The sequence below is a fragment of the Diabrotica virgifera genome, chromosome 3 (genome assembly GCF_917563875.1).
Source record: "Diabrotica virgifera virgifera chromosome 3, PGI_DIABVI_V3a".
Taxonomy (NCBI): Eukaryota; Metazoa; Arthropoda; class Insecta; order Coleoptera; family Chrysomelidae; genus Diabrotica; species Diabrotica virgifera.
Window position 1 is genome coordinate 133,118,059 of NC_065445.1, and position 22,630 is coordinate 133,140,688.

Here is a 22,630-nt window from a genome sequence, read left to right on the forward strand (position 1 = left end):
AAAGTGCAGCTATGACATATAGAAAATTTAGCCCGGGTACAAAAGGGTACAAGTAATTGCCACCCATCCAAAGTTTCAAAACGAAGAAAACTTCCTTCGTTCATCATAAAAACTTTTTTTAATATTGTTTGATTATCAGATAGATTTATTGGATTAGAAAAAATTAACACTTAACAGCATAACTATTATCCATCTTTAACAATTGATCTTTAAAAATTAAGGAAAACTTTAATTTCGTGTGATTGAAATGATGTACGGAATTCAACTGATCTATTCTATTGCAATGAGAATACATACTTTTGGGCTCTATTACTCAACGATGGGATGTGTTAGACATAAACAAATATTAGAGTAACATGTTTTGGGGTAGTGTTTACAATATTCCAATAATATTTCTTTTAGTTTTGAATATGACTTTTGTCCACCTAGCTAGGCTCATGGACACACTGTGCGACGAAAGTTTGCACCAAACAGTGAAAAATCAACATATTTATTATTGTTAAATAAAAAATAAGCACAAAACAAAAAATATCTCGACAGCGTTACCTCAATGAATGCCTACAGAAAATATATACAAAATTCCAGGTGGGTCGGTCAAGTAGTTTTTGAGATACAATGTCCTACAGCCTTTGAAAAAGCAGCTTTGAGGAAAAAGCGTTTAAAGTATTGTCAACTTTTATTTTCAATTTCATTTTTGTCTGCCAAATCGTAAAATGATGCACATCGGAATATCTTTTTGAATAGCGGAGTAATTTACAAAAGAAAATGAGAACAGCTGTTGACCGTTGTTCACTACGTTCAAGCGTGCTGACGCGAACCTGCTGCAAAGCGAGTCGAGGCTAGGGATATTCAACACTATCTCCCTACCTCCCTACCTTTGACTCACTTTGCAGCAAGTTCGCGCCAGCGCGCTTGAGCGTAGTGAGAAACGGTCAACAGCTGTTCTCATTTTCGTTTATAAATTATTCCGCGATTCAAGAACATATTCCGGTGTGCATCACTTTACGATTTGACAGATAAAAAAAATTGAAAATAAAAGTTGACAATACTTTAAACGCGTTTTTCTCAAAACTGCTTTTTTCAAAGGCTGTAGACAGTATAACTCAAATCTACTTGACCAACCCACCTGGAATTTTGTATATATGTTACAGTTCAAGTTGATTCTCAGTTAGAGTTGACTCCAACTAGTTGGAGTCACCTCCAACTGAAACGAGCAGTAAAAGTTGATTTTAAAAATTTAAATCAACTTTTACTAGTTGGAGTTGACTCTTCCTGGATCGATTCAGTAAATGTTGATTATACGAGAATCTCAAGTGCATTTTTGATGAGTGTGCGTTTCTTTGTTTTGACCGTTTCAACTATTTATTAGTATAGTCTGTAACGTCGCCCCCGTTAGGTAAATTATTCTGATTCGATTTTTTGCACAAACTTACTCAAAGAAATACATCCGTATAACAATCCTTATAACAAATACACAGGGTGTCACGCGGTACCGCGGTTGAAAAATTGTTTAACCAATTGCAGTAAAGTGACTCTTTATCGAACTAGTCTGATATTACGAGCAGAGGAACAGACGCGTTCGATAAAGAGTATTGAGGTGGTGCGTACAAAATTGTATTGTCAATCATAAAAAACATTAACACTTACATACTTACAACTTTGAGGAAATTTTTTTAATTTTAGACGAAATAAAAAATTCGTATGACAGTAATGACAGATGACTTTTGCATGATGGCCGGTTTTGATGTTTAATCGATAGTTATCAATATTGTATACCTACCTAATTACTAAATCTGTAAAGTTTTGATTTATTTTGTATGAATATAATTGCGAAACACTACAGAATTTTACTTTTTGACATAAATTTTATTAATAATAAGATAAATTTTGTACAATATTTTTAATAATTAAAGTAAGTAAATTTTAATTTCACTCAAATAAATAATCGATTGCTGCCATTGACCACTTACATTCAATCTCGGTTAATTTGATTAATTATCGCGGCAGGTAAAGTAACATTCTTCTTTCAATACAAAAAAAGTGTTACTTTACTGCCGAAAATGAGGGCAAATTAGTACAATAATGAATGATTTTAGTGAAGTTTGGCGATAAACAATGATTTTAAACAAATTCGCAAAAATACATAATTTTTTCACTTCGTACAAATTTTTTTTTAGCTCCGTTGGGCCTTTTTTTTCTCTAAAATTGACTGTTGTCGAGTTATTAGCGACTTAAAATTTGAAAATCGCCAAAATAACCATTTTCAAGGTTTAATAACTCGGTTAAAGATAATTATTGTGAAAGTCGAGCGAGCGGCCGTGGAGTAACGGCATAATCGCTGGCCTCATACGCCAGTGCACGTGGGTTCGAGCCCTGCTAAAGACAAACCATTTTCAGTTTCAATAATGACACGAGCCGTCCCACCGTGCCTCGGAGAGCACGTTAAGCAGTCGGTCCCCCTGGGCTAGTGTACATCGACACTAGTTACTTGAAACAGGGTTAAAGATGTAATTGGCGCCGGAACTGTCCGAAAGGCAAAAATGCCATACGATATTATACCGGGTGTCCACTTATATTTTCCCCCATTTTAATTGCCTATAACTTCTAAAGGGTTCAAGATAGAAATATGCAGTTTTCGCTGAAATGTTTTATTTTAGTAAAAGTTTTGTCTGAATGGATTGAATTTTTTATATCGCTTTCAAATACGAAATAAAAAATGGCGGATTTTTGAAAAAAACTTTGTTGACTTTTTTTTTAATGGAACACCCAGTATATTTTTTTGTAAATTGAAAGAAAGGTCATTCACCTATCCAGCGATATAAAGTTTTTCAAAATCGGTTGTCAAATCACTGAGTAATTAATTTTTAAAATGAGGGGTGCAACGTGGATATCACATACCTAAATAACATAACTGAGTAAAATGATATTATGTTATGTGATTTCCACATTGCATCTCTCATTTTAAAAATTAATTGCTGTCATTTGGCAACCGATTTTAAAAAATTTTATATCGCTGGATAGGTAAATGACTGTTTTTTCAAGACAAAAAATATACTGGGTGTTTTAATAAAAAACAACGTCAACAACGTTTTTTTTTAAATCCGCCATTTTTTATTTAAAAGCGACATAAAAAATGGTCATTTACCTGAAAACTTGAAAAAAACGGTCATTTATCTATCCAGCGATATAAAATTTTTTAAAATTGGTTGTCAAATGATTGAGCAATTAATTTTTAAAATGAGAGATGCAATGTGGAAATCACATAACTTGCTTAGTTATGTTATTTAGGTATGTGATATCCACGTTGCACCTCTCATTTTAAAAATTAATTACTCAGTGATTTGACAACCGATTTTGAAAAACTTTATATCGCTAGATAGGTGAATGACCTTTCTTTCAATTTACAAAAGAATATACTGGGTGTTCCATTAAAAAAAAGTCAACAAAGTTCTTTTCAAAAATCCGCCATTTTTTATTTCGTATTTGAAAGCGATATAAAAAATTCCATCCATTCAGACAAAACTTTTACTAAAATAAAACATTTCAGTGAAAACCGCATATTTCTATCTTGAGCCGTTTAGAATTTATAGGCAGTTAAAATGGGGGAAAATATAAGTGGACACCCGGTATATTATGAAAGTCAGAAACTAAAAAAAATCAAAGATTAAAGCTACCTCTATAAGATCTTTAAGAAATTTTTGTCATTATTTCATTAATAAGATATTATTTTTAATTATCAACAATGAGCGCTAACCGTGTATTGAGGCGGCCGTCAATGTGAGTGCGAGTGAGATTCACCATTGGACGGCTGGAATGGTGCATCTCTTTAGCACTCACCATTGACGGCCGCCTAATACGCACTTAGCGCTCATTGTTAATAATTAAAGATAAAGCTTAGTAATAAAATAGTGACAAAAATTTCTGCTGGATCTTGTAGAGGGGGCTATAAACTTTGATTTGGTCACTTTCTGACGTTCATAATAATGGATTTTAACCGAGTTATTAAGCCTTGAAAATGGCTATTTTCGGATTTTTCAAATTTTAAATCGCGTATAACTCGACAACAATCAATTTTAGAGAAAAATCACAAAATACCTTTTTTTGCTCAGAATAACCCAAATGATCTAAAAAAAATTGTTCGAAGTGAAAAAATTATTTTTGTGAATTTGTCTAAAAAAATTGTTTAAACAATTTATCGATCAAGGTACTGCCTGGCACCCAGTAGATTTGTTATAAGGACCTCTTTTTGAGGAAGTTTGTGCAAAAAATTCGAATCGGAGTAATTTACCTAACGGGGGCGACGATACAGCCTAGACTAATTTGAACATATTCAGTAACATTTAATTTCTAGAATCGGCTGTTTGTGTGAATCAGAATCAACTTTTACTAAATGGCATTGGGAAGAGTATACTTTTCCTAGTTGGAGTTTACTTTTACTAGTAAATGTTGAATATAAATCTTCATTTTATATTTATAATCAACTTTTACTGAAACCAGCCGTTAGAGTTGACTCCAACTAGTTGTAGTCAACTCCAACTGGATAATCAACTTGAACTGTAACATATACATATTTTCTTTAGACATTCCTTGAGGTAACGCTGTCGAGATATTTTTTGTTTTATGCTTATTTTTTTTTAACAATGATAAGTATGTTGATTTTCACCCTTTTTTGCAAAAAAATTCGTTGTTTTGATATATCAAAAGTGATATCAAAAAGTCAAAATTCGATAAAACTAAAAAAATCGAGAGCGTTACCTCGAAAAACTCATAAGCTAATAAAATCTCTTTGAATTGTTTGTTTACCATGATCCAATGATGAGTTCTGATGTCCACCGAAAAATTCATTGTTTTTTGAGGTGTCTTTAAAAATTTGCCTCCGTTGGCTGATTTTCCAATATTTTTCTTTTAATTCTTTCTTGAATAATTTATGAATTACTGAATATGCCTATTTAATTTAAAAATGTGCTTGAAATATTGATTTCAACCCCTACGACCCACCCTTAAGGATAGCTATGACACGATTTTGATAGGCAACTCATGCTAGAAATATTTTTCTATGTATGAAATTTAACAAAAACAATGTTTCATCCGCAAACAAACGGGTACAGATCGACCTATAGTCGGATCCCGATTCGGATCTATTAAATAAAATACATTTATAATAAGCTTCAACAATAATAAATGTTCAACAAAAAAAATTTTTTGAGCTCTTATACAGTATATCTGCTTAACTTGGAACCTATTGTTAAGTTTTTTATAAATACTTTTTTATAAAAACTTTCTTTATAAAATACTCTGCATCGTATAGAATCTAAGATGCAATCATCAGATATCAACTTTTATTAATTTTATACGAGGTATGTCAAAAAATATGAATTTCACTCAAGAGTAAAGTACCTTTATATTTCACAATATTTACCAATATCAATTATCTCCCCAGTCGCCAATCCAATTCAAAGTTTTTTCTTATAAATTAAATTAGAAATGTAAAAAATATACTCAACGTAATTATATTTTTAGCTTATTCTCTGTTGGTGGAAGAACCCGAACCTACAAAAGAAAAGGGTTACGTATCTTCATTATATGCAGGTATTAAGAGATGCTTGCCTAGTAAACATCTCCATCTACAAGCTAAGACTGATATCATTACTAAGTTAATCAGTCGGGCAGAGCCTGAACTATTAGGAAGGTAAGTTTGAGTAATAATTTAAGTATTAAAATATTGTCATTTGCATGAATAACTTTATTTTTCATTATTGTATGACAATTCCTGCACAAAATTAATCAACACACAACCTATGTTTGTCATTGCCATTGCCACACGACCTCCCTGGGAGGCCGTGTTTGGTGTCATTCGATAGATTTTTGATAAATATTGAACACCTATTTTTCAGTTTTTCTATCCGATGTTCATTTAGCAAAATATCGCGGGGATTCTATTTAAAATTTTAAAGTAACCCCCACCCCTCTCCGTGGGTGGTCGTGTTTGGTATCATTCGATAGATTTTTCAAAAATATTGAACACGTATTTTTCAGTTTTTCTATCTGATGTTCATTTCGCGAAATATTCGCTTTTTTGTGAAACTTTGTGATTCGCTCATTTCCTTACTACACTGTTCGTCATGTACTTACATACCTTGTCTTAATCTGACGACTTTGAGTTTTTCTATGGATAGATTTTTTTATGGACTGCACCCAACGCACGCCCCTGTATTAAGAGTCCATATATGGTATGGGTACATTTACACGGTACTATCACAATTAATAAATCACAAGGTTTCTCACCATGTGATTTTTGACGTGCTCGAGTAACTGCAAAAATCCCCGCTTGGGCTCCCCTACCATGATGTACAAGTAGAAAAAACTTGAAGCTATTTCCTTGTGGCAACTTATGTAATTTACTATATTATGTGGGAATAAGCCACATTTTAAGTTTGCATTAAATTTATTTCTGTTTCTTAGTTTTTTACTGACCACAAATGCAGTTCCATTTTGTGCCTGTTTATTTTCTACAGAATAATACAAAGTGAAGTTTTTCTTTTCCATTTTTCCCTCCTTTTTCATCTTATTTCTTGAAGTGCTATGATATCTAGATCATGTTTTCTCATCTGCTTTATGCTGTATTAATTATCTTACAAAATTTATATTTGATAATACTAAGGTACATTAAATATTTCTTCTTGGTATTCCTCTTGATAATACTAAGGTACATTAAATATTTCTTCTTGGTATTCCTCTTCCCAATCGAGGTTGGCTTTTACAATTGCAAACTCCTGTCTGTCTTCAGCCGTTCTTATTAGGTGTTCAAAATTTAGCCCTGTCTATTGTCGGATGTTTGTTACCCACCATAGTCTTTTCCTTCCTAGTCGTCTCTTTCCCTCGATCTTTCCTTTCACTATTAGTTGAGCATATTGGTACTTATTATCTCTCAGTATGTGGCCTATACTACAATCACAATAAAGATGCACTAGAAATTAACCAACCAAGATACGTTAAATGTTATGAGGAGCATTCCCGAATCATGATTTACGATGTATATACAATCATGATTTACAATGTATATGTTACAGTTCAAGTTGATTATCCAGTTGGAGTTGACTTTTACTATTTAGAGTCAACTCTAACGGCTGGTTTCAGTAAAAGTTGATTATAAATATAAAATGAAGATTTATATTCAACATTTACTAGTAAAGGTAGACTCCAACTAGGAAAAGTATACTCTTCCCAATACCATTTAGTACAAGTTGATTCTGATTCACACAAACAGCCGATTCTAGAAATTAAATGTTACTGAATATGTTCAAATTAGTCTAGGCTGTATCGTCGTCCCCTATAGGTAAATTACTCCGATTCGAATTTTTTGCACAAACTTACTCAAAAAGAGGTCCTTATAACAAACCTACTGGGTGCCAGGCAGTACCTTGATCGATAAATTGTTTAAACAATTTTTTTAGACAAATTCACAAAAATAATTTTTTCACTTCGAATAATTTTTTTTTAGATCATTTGGGTTATTCTGAGCAAAAAAAGGTATTTTGTGATTTTTCTCTAAAATTGATTGTTGTCGAGTTATACGCGATTTAAAATTTGAAAAATGCGAAAATAGCCATTTTCAAGGCTTAATAACTCGGTTAAAATCCATTATTATGAAAGTCAGAAAGTGACCAAATCAAAGTTTATAGCCCCCTCTACAAGATCCAGCAGAAATTTTTGTCACTATTTTATTACTAAGCTGTTATCTTTAATTATTAACAATGAGCGCTAAGTGCGTATTAGGCGGCTGTCAATGGTGAGTGCTAAAGAGATGCACCATTACGGCCGTCCAATGGTGAATCTCACTTGCACTCACATTGACGGCCGCCTCAATACACGCTTAGCGCTCATTGTTGATAAAAAATAATATCTCATTAATGAAATAATGACAAAAATTTCTTCGGGATCTTATAGAGGTAGCTTTAATCTTTGATTTTTTTTAGTTTCTGACTTTCATAATATATAATATCGTATGGCATTTTTTCCTTTCGGACATTTCCGGCGCCAATTACATCTTTAACCCTGTCTCAAGTAACTAGTCTCGATGTACACTAGCCCAGGGGGACCGACGGCTTAACGTGCTCTCCGAGGCACGGTGAGACGGCTCGTGTCATTATTGTAAATGAAAATGGTTTGTCTTTGGAGGGCTCGAACCCACGTGCACTGGCGTATGAGGCCAGCGATTATGCCGTTACTCCACGGCCGCTCGCTCGACTTTCACAATAATTATCTTTAACCAAGTTATTAAACCTTGAAAATGGTTATTTTGGCGTTTTTCAAATTTTAAGTCGCTAATAACTCGACAACAGTCAATTTTAGAAAAAAAAAAAGGCCCAAAGGATCTAAAATAATTTTGTACGAAGTGAAAAAATTATTTTTGCGAATTTATTTAAAATCATTGTTTATCGCCAAACGTCACTAAAATCATTCATTATTGAAGAAGAAGAATTTATTCAAAAATTAGGTAACCCTAATATACAGTTAAAATTGACATATTTTATAATACGTATATACAATTTAAATTATTTGACAATAAAAAAGTGTTATTAAGATACAATATCCAAGTCATAATAATAACAATAAAACACTTAAAATATTCCATTACAATACAAGCATTAAAAATACTACATTACTCAAAATATTACATTAAACTACACGCAGTTAAAAAACACATTTAGAAGCCACATGAGACATTAAATACGATTTGCAACATAATTCTTTAAATTTTTCCTATACATGTTCAGTGAGGTCTTCAACTTGAGTTCCGTTGGCAATTTATTGAAATTATCAAAACCCTTATAGAGAAGTGAGTTCATAGCACCTGTAGTATTGGTTCTGCTGATGTAAATATTATTTGAATTTCTCGTAAAATAAGGGTGAATATCTGAATTGTAACTAACAAGATCGAGAAAATATTTAGGTGCCAATCCATGTACAATTCTAAAAATCAATATCATGGTCAAATAAAAAAGACGTTGCGATACCGAAAACCACTGCAAAGTATTCAACATCAATGTAACAGGTGTTAATCTACTTGTACGTAAAATGATCCTCATTCCACGATTCTGTAATTTTTGTAATTTGGCTAGTTGGTTAAGATTTAAAAGATATAAGATGGATGCACAAAAATCAAAATGAGGTTGGATTATCGATTTATATACAGTGATCCTTGACTGAAGTGACAAATTCTTAGAAATTCTTGTAAAGAAATACAATTTTTTTGTTAGTTTTTTACACGTATACTCGAGATGCTTGTCGAATGATAGAGTATTATCTAATTGAAAACCAAGATATTTAATTTGTGTCACTAGTTCAATTGGTTCCCCATCAATGTTTAACATTATATTGTCAGTATTAAGACTCCTGTACTTAAATTTAGATGTAACTATCATGGCTTTTGTCTTACTTACGTTTAATTTAAGTTTATTAAGTTTTAAGTATTTAGACACTGAACATAAAACGTGATTCATTTTGACAACCACCCCTTCAATAGAACTATCGCTACAAGCCAAAAGGGTATCATCAGCAAAAAGGTTAATAAATTCACAGTTCACAAACAAATTTATATCATTTAAATATAATATAAAAAGCAATGGTCCAAGTACACTACCCTGCGGTACACCAACATTATTACTGACAGTTTCGGATAATACATCAGAGATTTTTACTCTTTGCTTTCTGTCAGTTAAGAAGTTCCTTAGCCAATTCAGAACAGCTCCATTAATGCCATAGGTTTTTAGCTTATCCAATAAAATGTATCTATCAATCGTTTCAAACGCTCGTTTAAGATCTAGAAAAACTGCAACTGTATAATTATTTCTATCTATTTCTTGTTTAAATTTACATATTGAGAGTTGAACAGCCGCTTCACATGAATGATTCTTACGAAAACCAGATTGATGATTAATTAAAATATGGTTCAAATCTATGTGATCAAGAATTTGCTCGTATACAACCGTTTCCAATACTTTCTCCAAAGCCGGTAACATGTTGATAGGTCTAAATTCGCTCGCCTTAATAGTATTTGTCACTTTAGGGATAGGAACAACTGTACTTATTTTTAAGTCAGATGGAACAATGCCACCATCTAGGGAAGTATTAATTAAATTTAAAATAACATGACCTATGGTTTCAAATACTTCTTTAATAATTTTACCACAAAGAATGTCTTGTGGATTGTACTTACTATCAAGAGAGTTAATGATGTGTCTTAGGTCAGAAAGTGATATTAATTTAAATTTTGTAAAGGGCATATATAAATTACTATTAACGTTAATCCAAGAATCTTGTAATTCCATACTGTTAACTATATCCTCTATGCTATTAACATAATACACATTAAAATTGTTTGCAATGTCCACCTTATCCTGACATACGCTTTTCTGACCATTAAACTCAAATTCTATATTATTTGGAAAATCCCGACCGTTCCTGTTAACTAATTTTTTTAAAGTCCTCCACATTAATTTAGAGTTATTTTTATTTCTGTCAATTTTATCAAAGTAGTATTGGTCCTTTTTGACTTTCAACACATTCACAACCTCATTTCTAAGTTTTTTAAAAGTTAACCAATTATTATCCCTCTCTTGACCCAAAGAATTCTTAAACACCTTGTAGCTGCTATCCCTAGCTTTAATTTTATTGGCTACTTCATTATCAAACCATGGCAAGTGATTCCTATAACTACACGTTTGGATGGGAGCTACATTATTTAATGTTCTACCACAAGTATCATGTAACTCTTGGTATAAAATATTTACATCAACATTATCCAAAGTCCAACGGTATGCAATCAAATCAGTTTTAATTTTATTCATATTAGTACTACTTAAGTTCCTAAAAGATCTTGATAAATTAGTAAAGTTATTAATACAGTTTGAAAAATTCACTGAAATTACTGAATGATCGGTAATTGCAGGTGAAGAATGGATATCAGATACGCAATTATTTTGATTAACTAACACATAATCAAGAAGAGTTTTACTTACATTAGTAATTCTGGTGGGCTCAGCAGTTAGCTGGCTAATCCCATACATTGTTAGTATATTTTTAATTTTATTAGTATAAAAACTGTTGCTTAAGTAATCCAAATTAAAATCCCCTACTAAAATACATAAAGAATCAGATGCAAAAAGTTCACAAATATCCACAAATTTATCCAGAAATATTGCATCAGAGGAAGATGGAGAGTGGTACAGACAACCAACAACCACTAGAGACGAACCAATTGCTATTTTTATAAATTTGCACCAATAGTTTCCCTCCAGAGTAAAAGTTTTAAAAACAGAGTACTGAGTAGTGAAAACAGTTTTTTACATAGATATTAACACCACCAGTATGACGACTCGTCGAATCACATCTTACTGCATTGTACCCCTCAATGTTAATTTCGACATCTTCAATGTCATTGGTTATTCTAGCTTCACTTACCAAGATTAATTTAGGATCATATGGAACCAAACATCCTTCAATTTGATCTTTATTGCATAGAAGACTTTGGGCATTTAAATACAATATATCAGTATTAAGACGTATACGTATACTAGGGTCATATTTTAGTTTTTTCTTCTAATAAGTCGATTATTATTAACAATAGTGGGTTTGTTATTAATGTATTTAATAGTTTTGGTATTATCCCCTGCTGCAGTGATGTTTTCAAGGTCTTTCTTTATTTTCTGGAAGTATTCTCTTTGAAGCTTAGTTTCATCTGCCGAAATTTTTACTCCAGGAACTTTAATCTCCTTTTTATTTTTTAATATTTGTTTAACATCTTCATTAGATTTTAAAATAACTTTAACTGGCCGAGCTTTGTTGACCGTGAATTTACCAATGTGAAATACTTTTAGATTGTCTTTTTCTATTGAAAAATTTTCCAAAACCTTTTTAACCACTGCATTATCCTCTTTATTACGTTCGCTCTGAATGTTTTTGTTCGATTCATTGATGTTGTATATAATTATATTGTTTGCTCTATTTTGTCTGTCCCACAACTCCGAAATAACATCCTTCATACTACAATTATCAACAGTGTTTACCGGACTGGCAGTACTAGTGTTACGTTGATCTAATAATTTATTAAGATTTTCTTTCATCTCAACAACCTCCTTAATAAGCATTGGAACTTTATAAAAACCTTCCTCACAGGCATCACAATAAAATTTCAATTTTCGTTTGGTTTTTAACTGTAAACACTTGATCTCTGATGCCGTTAGATCACCACATTCCATACATAATAGATTTTTACAGCTATCACAGGAAAATATCTGATTCATATCAAAATCACCTTTACAATTCGAACACTTTTCCATTTTAATGACCGGACACCACTGGAGAAACTAGTTTAGCAAATCCAACAGAAGTAATTAGTTATCTTATCATCAATTAATAATCACTCGTTTTTCTTGAACAGGTTTAGAATCATAAATCACGCTTTAGTTACGTTATATGGCCTTATATGTCGTTAAAATACTAAACAATTTTTATACACAGATTCAGAATTTCAAACTCTATTTATTGATACTAAAATCACTTTTGTAACCCGTTGTAAACTGATATATTTCATTCAAATACCATGACACGATGTGACTCATTTGCCCTTATTTTCGGCAGTAAAGTAACACTTTGTTGTATTGAAAGAAGAATGTTACTTTACCTGCCGCGATTAGTAACCCGTTCTCAGTAGTTACTGAGAGTTTCTCAACTCTCAGTATCCCTATCCAACAGTATCTGCAGACTATGGTCCGAGTCAGTCATGAATACTATGTCGTCTGCATAGCGGATGTTATTTACTCTCTGACCGTTTATCCTGATTCCTTCTGAAGAGTGCGATAAAGAGTTCGCAAATATTACCTCAGAGTAGACGTTAAAAGTATGTGTGATAGCACACAACCCTGTCTAACACCTCGTTGTATTTCAATTGGCCTTGACGTATTACCATTGGTCTTTATGATTGCTGTCTGATTCCAATAAATAGCCTCTATAATTTTAGAATCTCTTTTGTCGACTCCGATGTCGTTCAATCTTTCTATCAAGGTCTTGTGCTTCACCCTATCGAACGCTTTCTCAAAATCTATGAAACAGATAAAAAGGTCTGCTTGCTGATCTTTGTATCTTTGTGCCAGAGTTTGAAGACAGAATATTGCTTCTCGTGTCCCCATACCTTTCCTGAAGCCAAATTGTTCTTGACCGGTGACCTCATCACATTTTTTATAATATATTCTGTTCTGTATGATACGCAAGAAAAGCTTCAGAATGTTATTTAATAGACTTATAAGGCGGAAGTCCTGGCATAATTTGGCGTTCTTCTTTTTCGGCAGTGGTATGAAGACTGATTCAAGCCATATTTTAGGGATAGTCCCTGTATTGTAAACATTATTAAATAGTCCAAGAAGAAGGTCTAAGTTTTCCTCGTTGATTAACTTCAATAGCTCAGCTGGTATTTCATCTTTACCTACAGATTTGTTGTTTTTTAGTTGACGTAGAGCATATTCCAGTTCGGACTTCAGTATTGGAAGACCTTCGTCGTTTTCGCTATTTAATGTAGGAGATTCTCTGATGTCATAGAAGAGTTCCTTTATATAGTCTTCCCACATGTTTATTTGTTCTTCAGGGCTTGAAATTAGTTTGCCTTCTGCGTTGATTAGATTATTTGGTCCTTGTGAGTATGTCGTGCCTGTGAATTCCTTGAGTTTCTTATACAGATGGAAGTCATCATGTTTTTTTATATTATTAAGTTTTCGATTTCTTCACATTGTTCTGTTATCCATTTTTCTTTTGCAATTTTTATTTTTTGTTTAATGGTTCTATTTAATACTTTGTACATTGCTTTGTGCTGTTTGCATTTTCTTCTTTCATCCATTAAATCCAATATTTCCTCTGTCATCCATCTTTGCTTCCGTGGTCGCTGTTTTGTGAGCATTTCAGTTGCCGTTGCAAGGGCGTGTCTGATTTCCTCCCGAAGGCGAAAGTTAAGGGTGTTTAATTATATGAAAGTGTGCTAAAAAACAGTGCGAAAAAGTAAAACCTATTTAAAATACATTGTTACTTCAGACACACTTTAAACCCTTCATGTACTGCTATCTATATTTACAATTTTCACACAATAAAACCTTTACATTTTTACATAATATGAGATAGAGTAGATAAAAATTATTTTTGTGAATTTGATTAACAAAAATTGGTTAAACAATTTTTCGACCGCGGTACCGCGTGACACCCTGTGTATTTGTTATAAGGATTGTTATACGGATGTATTTCTTTGAGTAAGCTTGTGCAAAAAATCGAATCAGAATAATTTACCTAACGGGGGCGACGTTACAGACTGTTCAGTAGTTGAAACGGTCAAAACAAGAAACGCACACTCATCAAAAATGCACTTGAGATTTTCGTATAATCAACATTTACTGAATCGATCCAGGAAGAGTCAACTCCAACTAGTAAAAGTTGATTTAAATTTTTAAAATCAACTTTTACTGCTCGTTTCAGTTGGAGTTGACTCCAACTAGTTGGAGTCAACTCTAGTTGGAGTCAACTAGTTGGAGTCAACTCTAACTGAGAATCAACTTGAACTGTAACATATGTTCATTGTAAATCATGATACCAAATCCTGATTTGCAAATTTTATACTGTAACGAAAGAGAACTCTTGGCCGATCCCCCGTATATCAGTACACAAATCGAGACGTGTAAGAATGACGTAATCGAATATTCGTGGCGGCGGCGGCGGAGGGGTAAAGAACGGTGTTCGAGAACCTACCTCAGTCAGGTGGACCGAGCTGATAGCTAGAGGTGGCGAAGTCTGGATTGTTCCAGAATAACGGCTAGAGTATATAACGACACGGATTTTGTAAATACAGTTCAGTTTAAGCTAGAGATTTATAAAGAAAGCTTATATAAATAAATAATAAAGTCGTAAATAAATACGAAATCGCTCGTTTTATTACAATACATTGTATGTAAATCATGATTCGGGAGTGCTCCTCGTAACATTCAACGGGTCTTGGTTTGTTTATTTCTAGTGCATCTTTATTGCGATTCTATTATAGGTATGATGTTTTTCTAACATTCACTGTCTTGAAAAGTTCTTGTTCCCTGTCTCTTATATACAGCACTTAATTTGAGGTGTTTGAGGATTCTCCGGTAAATCCACTTTTCAAAGGCCTACAATTTATTCACGGATGATGTTTTAAGGGCCCACGTCTCAACTGCATAGAGAGGAGTTGACCAGACGTAGCATTTTGATAAACGTATTCAAATTTCGAGTTTTATTCGAAAGATGTTCTGACATTCGTTCTCTGGCTCATAGTAGACAACCGCGTATTACTTACAGAAATGTAAAGGAAGTTGTTACAATGTTGTGGATCGATATTATTTTGCTTTTCTTACTAATAAATTTGATTCGCACCTCGTACCATTAGTAGATTCTGTTACATGTATACATTCTTCTTAGGGTGCCTGTCCGTTCCGAACGTTGGCGATCATTCTGGCTATGATGACTTTGTTAGTTGCTATACGGAATAGTTATGTTGAGGTCTTTCTATACCATGCTCTCAGGTTAGCAAGCCATGATATTCTTCTTCGTCCTGGGGCCCTTTTTCCTTCAATTTTACCTTGTAAAATGCACTGGAGTAGCTCGTATCTGCCTTGATTTCTCATTATATGCCCCAAGTACTGCAGCTTACGGCCCTTCACGATGTTGACTAAATCTGCGGTTGTGTTCATCCTCCGTAGTACTTCTTCATTGGTGACTTTGTCTGTCCATGGTATCTTCAGGATCCTTCTGTACAACCATAGCTCAAAAGCTTAAAGTTTCGATAGAGTTTCCGCCTTCAATGTCCACGTTTCTACTCCGTATAGAAGCACTGAGTACACGTAACATTTAAGGAGCCTTATTTTTGTTTTTAGAGTGATGTCATGGCTCTTGAACACAGAGCTCATAGTCAATAATGCACTCTTTGCTTTTCCGATGCGACATTTAATCTCTTGAGTATTGTCCCACGACTCATTGATTATAGTTCCCAAATAGTTGTATTGTGAGAGACGTTCAATGCTCATTTGGTTCACATACAGATTTACTCCAGTTATGTTTTGCTTGCTGATGATCATTAGCTTGGTTTTGCTGGTGAGTCCATATGTTCCACTGGTTTCAGTTATTTTATTCATTAAGTTTTGCAGCCTTTCTATGGTATTGGAAAACACTATTGTATCATCTGCATATCGCAGGTTACTGAGCTTGACTCCATTTATTGAGATGCCTTCATCAATATCTTTTAGAGCCTCTTCAAAAATGTGCTCTGAGTACTGATTGAATATCAGCGGAAATTATGCATCCCTGTCTCACTCCCCTTAAGATTTTGACCTGATCTGTATATTCTCCATCTATTTTCGGAGCACTGCTGATTGATTCCAATACAGGTTAGCTATTATTTTCAGGTCTCTTCCGTCAATCCCTGTCCTCTTCAGCACTTCCATCATTTGTTCATGTCGGACTCTATCGAAAGCCTTTTTGTAGTCAATCAGGCATGCAAAAACGTAGCTGACATCTCTACATTTCTGAAACAACACCTGCACGCTAAAAAGCCTCCCTCGTACCAACGGCGTTCACAAATCCGCAGACGTTCGGATACAATTAACGTCTCTTTGCAAAGACAATGACGTCGACTTTGCAAAGTAACAAGACACTTACTCAACACACACACTACAGATTACTCCCCTGAGCTAGTGATAAGTTATAGTCTACAAAAACTTGAAATTGACTGGCCAGTTGGTTGTGAAAACCAGTGCCAATGAAACACAAAAACACACAATCCAAACTGATTGGGCGCAATTTGTTCTTCGCATTTTCGGTAAATTCTATTATGGATGACTTTTAAAAACAGCTTGAGAAGATGGCTCATTAGGCTTATGGTCCTATAGTCTTCACAAACTTTTGCTCCTGGTTTTTTGGTCAACGGAACAAACTCAGATTTGAGCCACTCTGCTGGTATTTCTCCAGCCTTGTATATGTTATTAAATATTTCAGCTATTATTTTTATTTGTGCTCCATCTAATAGCTTTAGCAGTTCTGCAGGTATTTCATCAAGTCCCGGTGCCTTTCCATCCTTCATTTGTCTGATGGCTGTGGTTACTTCTTCTGGTAGGATTTCGGGACCTGAATTATCTTCAATGGTGGGTTCTTTTCCTGTTCCAAGGTAGTGGAAAAGTTTCCCCAAATATTCTTCCCATACTTTCTTTTTATCTTCTTTGGTTATGGCAAGATTGCCTTCATCATCTGTTATTTTTCCGCTGCTGCGTTTTCGGAACTTTCCAGATATTTCCTTCACCTTTCGATGTACATTGAAATTGTCATATCGACTCTGATACTCCTCTATTTCTTGACATTGCTCTGTTTTTTGTTTCTCTTTTGCTTCTCTTATCTTTCTTCTGACGATGGTATGTATTCTTTTATATTCTTTGAGATTTTCTTTGTTCTTTTTTCTCTGATCCATAAGCTCGAGTATTTCATCGGTCATCCACGATTTCCGTTTCTCTGTATCTTTCTTTTATTTCTCTCACTGTTTCTTGTATGATGGTTAGACTTTCATCTATAGTTCCTGCATTTCTGCATTTTAGCATCTTTGTATTAAGATTTTCACTCACCTTCAGTTGAACATTGGGATCTTTCATTTTTCTAATATCATACCTCTTCATCGACTTACTTGTAACCCTCTTCATTCTGACTTTGAAATTACCTACAACTGGTACATGATCAGAATTTATGTCATGTCTACATGATCAGAATTTATGTATACATCACACATCACCCTCCTCAATTTTTTGTTGTAATATATAAAAAAGAGAATGTAAAAGACAACCATTAAAACTGTTATAAGTGATGCATTTATTCTGTCCAGGTATTTGTAAATACATATGTAAATACAGATTTGTGAATACATATTTATTTTCCTTTTTTCTTAGATAACCTTTACATGTTAAAAATAAATTACAACAGTTATTTCATTTATTTTTAAAGCTCATAATTAAATCATTTTTTGCAGTCGTAGAGAGAGACATGCTAAAACTCTTGAAATCGCCCAAGAGGAAGTACTGACATGTTTAGGTATTTGCATGTATGAACGTTTGCATCGTATCTACATGAGGATGCGTGAAGAAGAATGTACCTGTCAAGTGTTCGCTGCCGTTGCTGTTCACACGTTAAGCCGTAGTTTCGAGACTGCTGTAGAACGGATAAGGGGCGTATCGCAATTAGAATTACTCTATGCGGAGTTCGAACGTGAAGAACAACAGAAACAAATCAGAAGGGAACAGAAGAAGATCAAACGCAAGCGTAAAAAGGGTAAGTAAAACTATAGGACACATGCCCGTCCCTCATCTGAAGGTCCGACAGAGAGATTGATGCGATAATGTTATTTAAAATTCTTTTTTCTTGCGGTATCTTAAAGCAATTTACTGTTTTTATTGGGAGTAAACCATAATTTAATTTTATAATAAGTTTCTTTTGCCGTTTCGATTTCAACTCCGGAAATTGTTCTCAAAATACAAAACATTAGTAAATCTTATTTTTTAAGCTGCCATATAAATCAATTCCCCAAATTTTATTGTCTTGGCACATTTTTCAAATGTTAAAAAAGACGACAATGTCAAATAAAAACAATGTTTAGCAACAATGTTGAACTTCTCTTGAATTACTTCCACTATTAAATTTTGTCAAGGAATTTGAACGTAATATCACTATGTCGTTTTAAATACATATTATGATTCTCTCACTTCCTACCGTTTAAAGTGCATACCTACTACCTACGTTAAATTCTTTTCGATTCTGTATAATACACTAAGCACCAAAATTAACGCACGAGCTAAAAAATGGGACACTTTTGATGTCTCGTATTTCCTAAACCCGTTGTCCGATTTTAGTGATTTTTTAGTGTGTTATAGCTTTATTCTTCAAGAATATCGATGTAATAATATTATCGCTAAACAAGCAAATGCCATTGTATACCGGGTGTAACAATGATAGTGTGTTTTTTTCTCAAAGTTTGGAATACCCTGTGGAATATTCTAGCGTATATAAAATATTTAAATTAAAACTCAACTGTAGCATTAGGCTTTCTTAACATTTTTCTTTTTTATTTATTCGCTTATGTGGGATAATAAAAAAGTTAGGCACTTTAACAACTAGCCATGTTATTCATCAATACAAGGTGTTTCTAAATAAGGACAACAAACTTTAAGGGGTAATTCTGCATAAAAAAAATAATGACCGTTTGCTTTATAAACATATGTCCACAAATGCTTCGTTGTCGAGATACGGGCTGATGAATTTTTTCTTACAAACTGACGATTTATCTATTGCTCTAAAACCGGTTGAGATATGCAAATAAAATTTGGTAGGTTTTAAGAGGTAGTTATTGCGCATTTTTTGACATACAATCAAGAGTTTTATATTCACCATTGGCGTGCATACGGGATGTATCTAAAATGTTTATACCCATATGCACGCCAATGATGAATATAAAATTTTTAATATACAGTATGTCCCTGTAAGTTGTATCCATATGGAAAACTTTTTTATTATTAATTTTTCAAAAAAAAGTTATTCTTCATAAAAAGCTCTGCATGGTCCAAAACCTAAGATTTAACCATCAAATATCAAATTTTTTGAATATTATACGAGATATGTCAAAAAGTTTGAATTTCACTCAAGAGTAAAGTAGCTTTATTTTTCACAATATTGAAATTTCCTATTATGAAAAGTTGTTTGGAATTAAAAACTATATTCTAATATGCAATTACATCCTTCTAAGTGTAAATTTTTTTTTTTTTGAAAAATTATGGATAACTTACATTATTTTCAGTTATTTTAATTCTGATAACTCTTTTATTATTAATTTTACGAAAAAAAGTGATTCTTAATAAAAAGTTCTGGATGGTCTAAAACTTAAAATACAACCATCTTATATCAAATTTTATCAATTTTATACGAGGTATGTCAAAAAAGATAAATTTAGATCAAAAGTAAAGTACCTTTATAGTTCAGAATATTTCAATTAGAAGGATGTAATTACATACTGAAACATAGTTTTTAATTCTAAATAACTTTTCATAATAGGAATTTTCGATATTGTGAAAAATAACGTGTGTTACTATTGAGCGAAATTCATATTTTTTGACATACCTCGTATAAAATTGATAAAATTTGATATAAGATGGTTGTATTTTAGGTTTTAGACCATGCAAAACTTTTTATTAACAATCACTTTTTTTCGAAAAATTAATAATAAAAGAGTTATCTAAATTGAAATAACTGAAAATAATGTTAGTTATCCATAATTTATCAAAAACTTTTTTGAATTAGAAGGATGTAATTGCATATTAGAATATAGTTTTTAATTTCAAACAATTTTCCCTAATAGCAATTTTTAATATTGTGAAAAATAAAGCTACTTTACTCCTGAGTGAAATTCAAACTTTGTGACATACCTCGTATAATATTCAAAAAATTTGATATTTGATGGTTAAATCTTAGGTTTTGGACCATGCAGAGCTTTTTATGAAGAATAACTTTTTTTCGTAAAATTAATAATAAAAAAGTTTTCCATATGGATACAACTTACAGGGACATACTGTATATATATACAAGCTATACGCTCCCGAAGCAGCTGAAGCTGTTTTCACTTGAAGATCCTTTTTGTGGGGGATCATCCCATTCTGAGTTTGGTTTTACAGTTGCTGGTGTGACTTCGCTGTTTCCACTACCTTTCTCCATTCTTCTCTTTCTCTGATTTTCCTTCCTATATTTCTAATTTCCATACTTCTTAAGTCTTCTTCCACTTGTTGTCTCCATCTGAGTTTAAAAATTTTTAATTGTATGTCAAAATATGCTCAATAACTACCCCCTTAAAACCTACCAAATTTCATTTGTATATAGGGTGAGGCAGATAACTGGTCTATTAGAAATATCTCGAGAACTAAAGGCAACAGAATCATGAAAATTGGAATAAAGGGGTTTTGAAGGATGATCTATTAAATGAAAATATTTTCATCTCTTTGCAACTTCCGGTTATACCGGAAGTTGCTTATAACTTCGTTTTTTTAAATGGGACACCCTGTATATTTTTACATTTTTGGATTCTCTTCGATGTCTTCTTTCTTAAATATAAGGTTTTGTAATATTATACAGGGTACATATTTTAAAAGATAATTACGTTTTTTTTATTAATTTCGTAGCAACATTCACACCCTGTAGAATTGTAGTAGTTTGACATCTAAAACTCTACTTACGTTCAAATGATTTTTAATATACTCTACTATTGTTAAGAATCATTAGTATAGCTAAATTTTTAATTTTAGTATACAGGGTTGGTCGAAACTCGGAATGAGTATTTTCTGAGTTTTCTTAAATAGAACACCCTGTATTTTTGTATTGTAGTGAAATGATATTTTATAGTACTTTTTATTTCTTAAGCATTCCCTATACCTAACTGCTTTAATTTGTGAGTTATTGGTGATTCAAGCTAAACATTAATTGCAACAAAAAATACGTAAAATTTTATTAGGTTGGCCGTGAAAATACTCAATCCCAAATAATTTTTCAGAAATAAATACATATTAATCCAGACTGGTCCTTAAAATTACCAATAATGGTTTAGCTATCGAAATACCTACTTAGTTAAGATTGTTGGTGCGATTAACAATTAAGCACAAATTAAAGCAGTTAGGTATAGGGAATGCTTAAGAAATAAAAAAGTACCATAAAATATCATTTCATTACAATACTAAAATACAGGGTGTTCCATTTAAGAAAACTCAGAAAATACTCATTCCGAGTTTCGACCAACCCTGTATATTAAAATTAAAAATTTAGCTACACTAATGATTTTTAACAATAGTAGAGTATATTAAAAATCATTTGAACGTAAGTAGAGTTTTAGATGTCAAACTACTACAATTCTACAGGGTGTTAATTTTGCTACGAAATTAATAAAAAAACGTAATTATCTTTTAAAATACCCTGTATAATATTACAAAACCTCATTCTTTAAGAAAGAAGACATCGAAGAGAATCAAAAAATGTAAAAATATACAGGGTGTCCCATTAAAAAAAACGAAGTTATAAGCAACTTCCGGTATAACCGGAAGTTGCAAAGAGATGAAAATATTTTCATTTAATAGATCATCCTTCAAAACCCCTTTATTCCAATTTTCATGATTCTGTTGCCTTTAGTTCTCGAGATATTTCTAATAGGCCCTTTATTTGCCTCACCCTGTATATCTCAGTTTTAGAGCAATAATTTAATCGTCAGTTTGTAAGAAAAAATTCAATATCCCGTACCTCGGAAACAAACCATTTGCGGACATATGTTTATAAAGCAAACGGTCATTATTTTTTCATGCAGAATTAGCCCTTAAAGTTTGTCGCACTTATTTAAAAACACACTGTATTGATGATTAACATTGCTAGTTGTTAAAGTACCTAACTTTTTTATTATCCAACATAAGCGAATGAATCAAAAAGCAAAATGTTAAGAAAACCTAAGGTTACAGTTGAGTTTTAATTTAAATATTTTATATACGCTAGAATATTCCACAGGGTATTCCAA

General features: G+C 32.6%; 1 protein-coding gene across 1 annotated transcript in view; it reads left to right on the top strand.

Annotated features, from left to right (window-relative positions):
- The window catches only part of LOC114336388 (gametogenetin-binding protein 2-like), a 74,232-nt gene that overhangs the window by 26,333 nt on the left and 25,269 nt on the right, over positions 1 to 22,630 (top strand). Inside the window, exons 5-6 of the mRNA XM_050646907.1 lie at positions 5,521 to 5,689; positions 18,068 to 18,366. Of these exons, the coding sequence (XP_050502864.1) occupies positions 5,521 to 5,689; positions 18,068 to 18,366 (468 nt within the window). The remainder of the gene's footprint in view (positions 1 to 5,520; positions 5,690 to 18,067; positions 18,367 to 22,630) is intronic.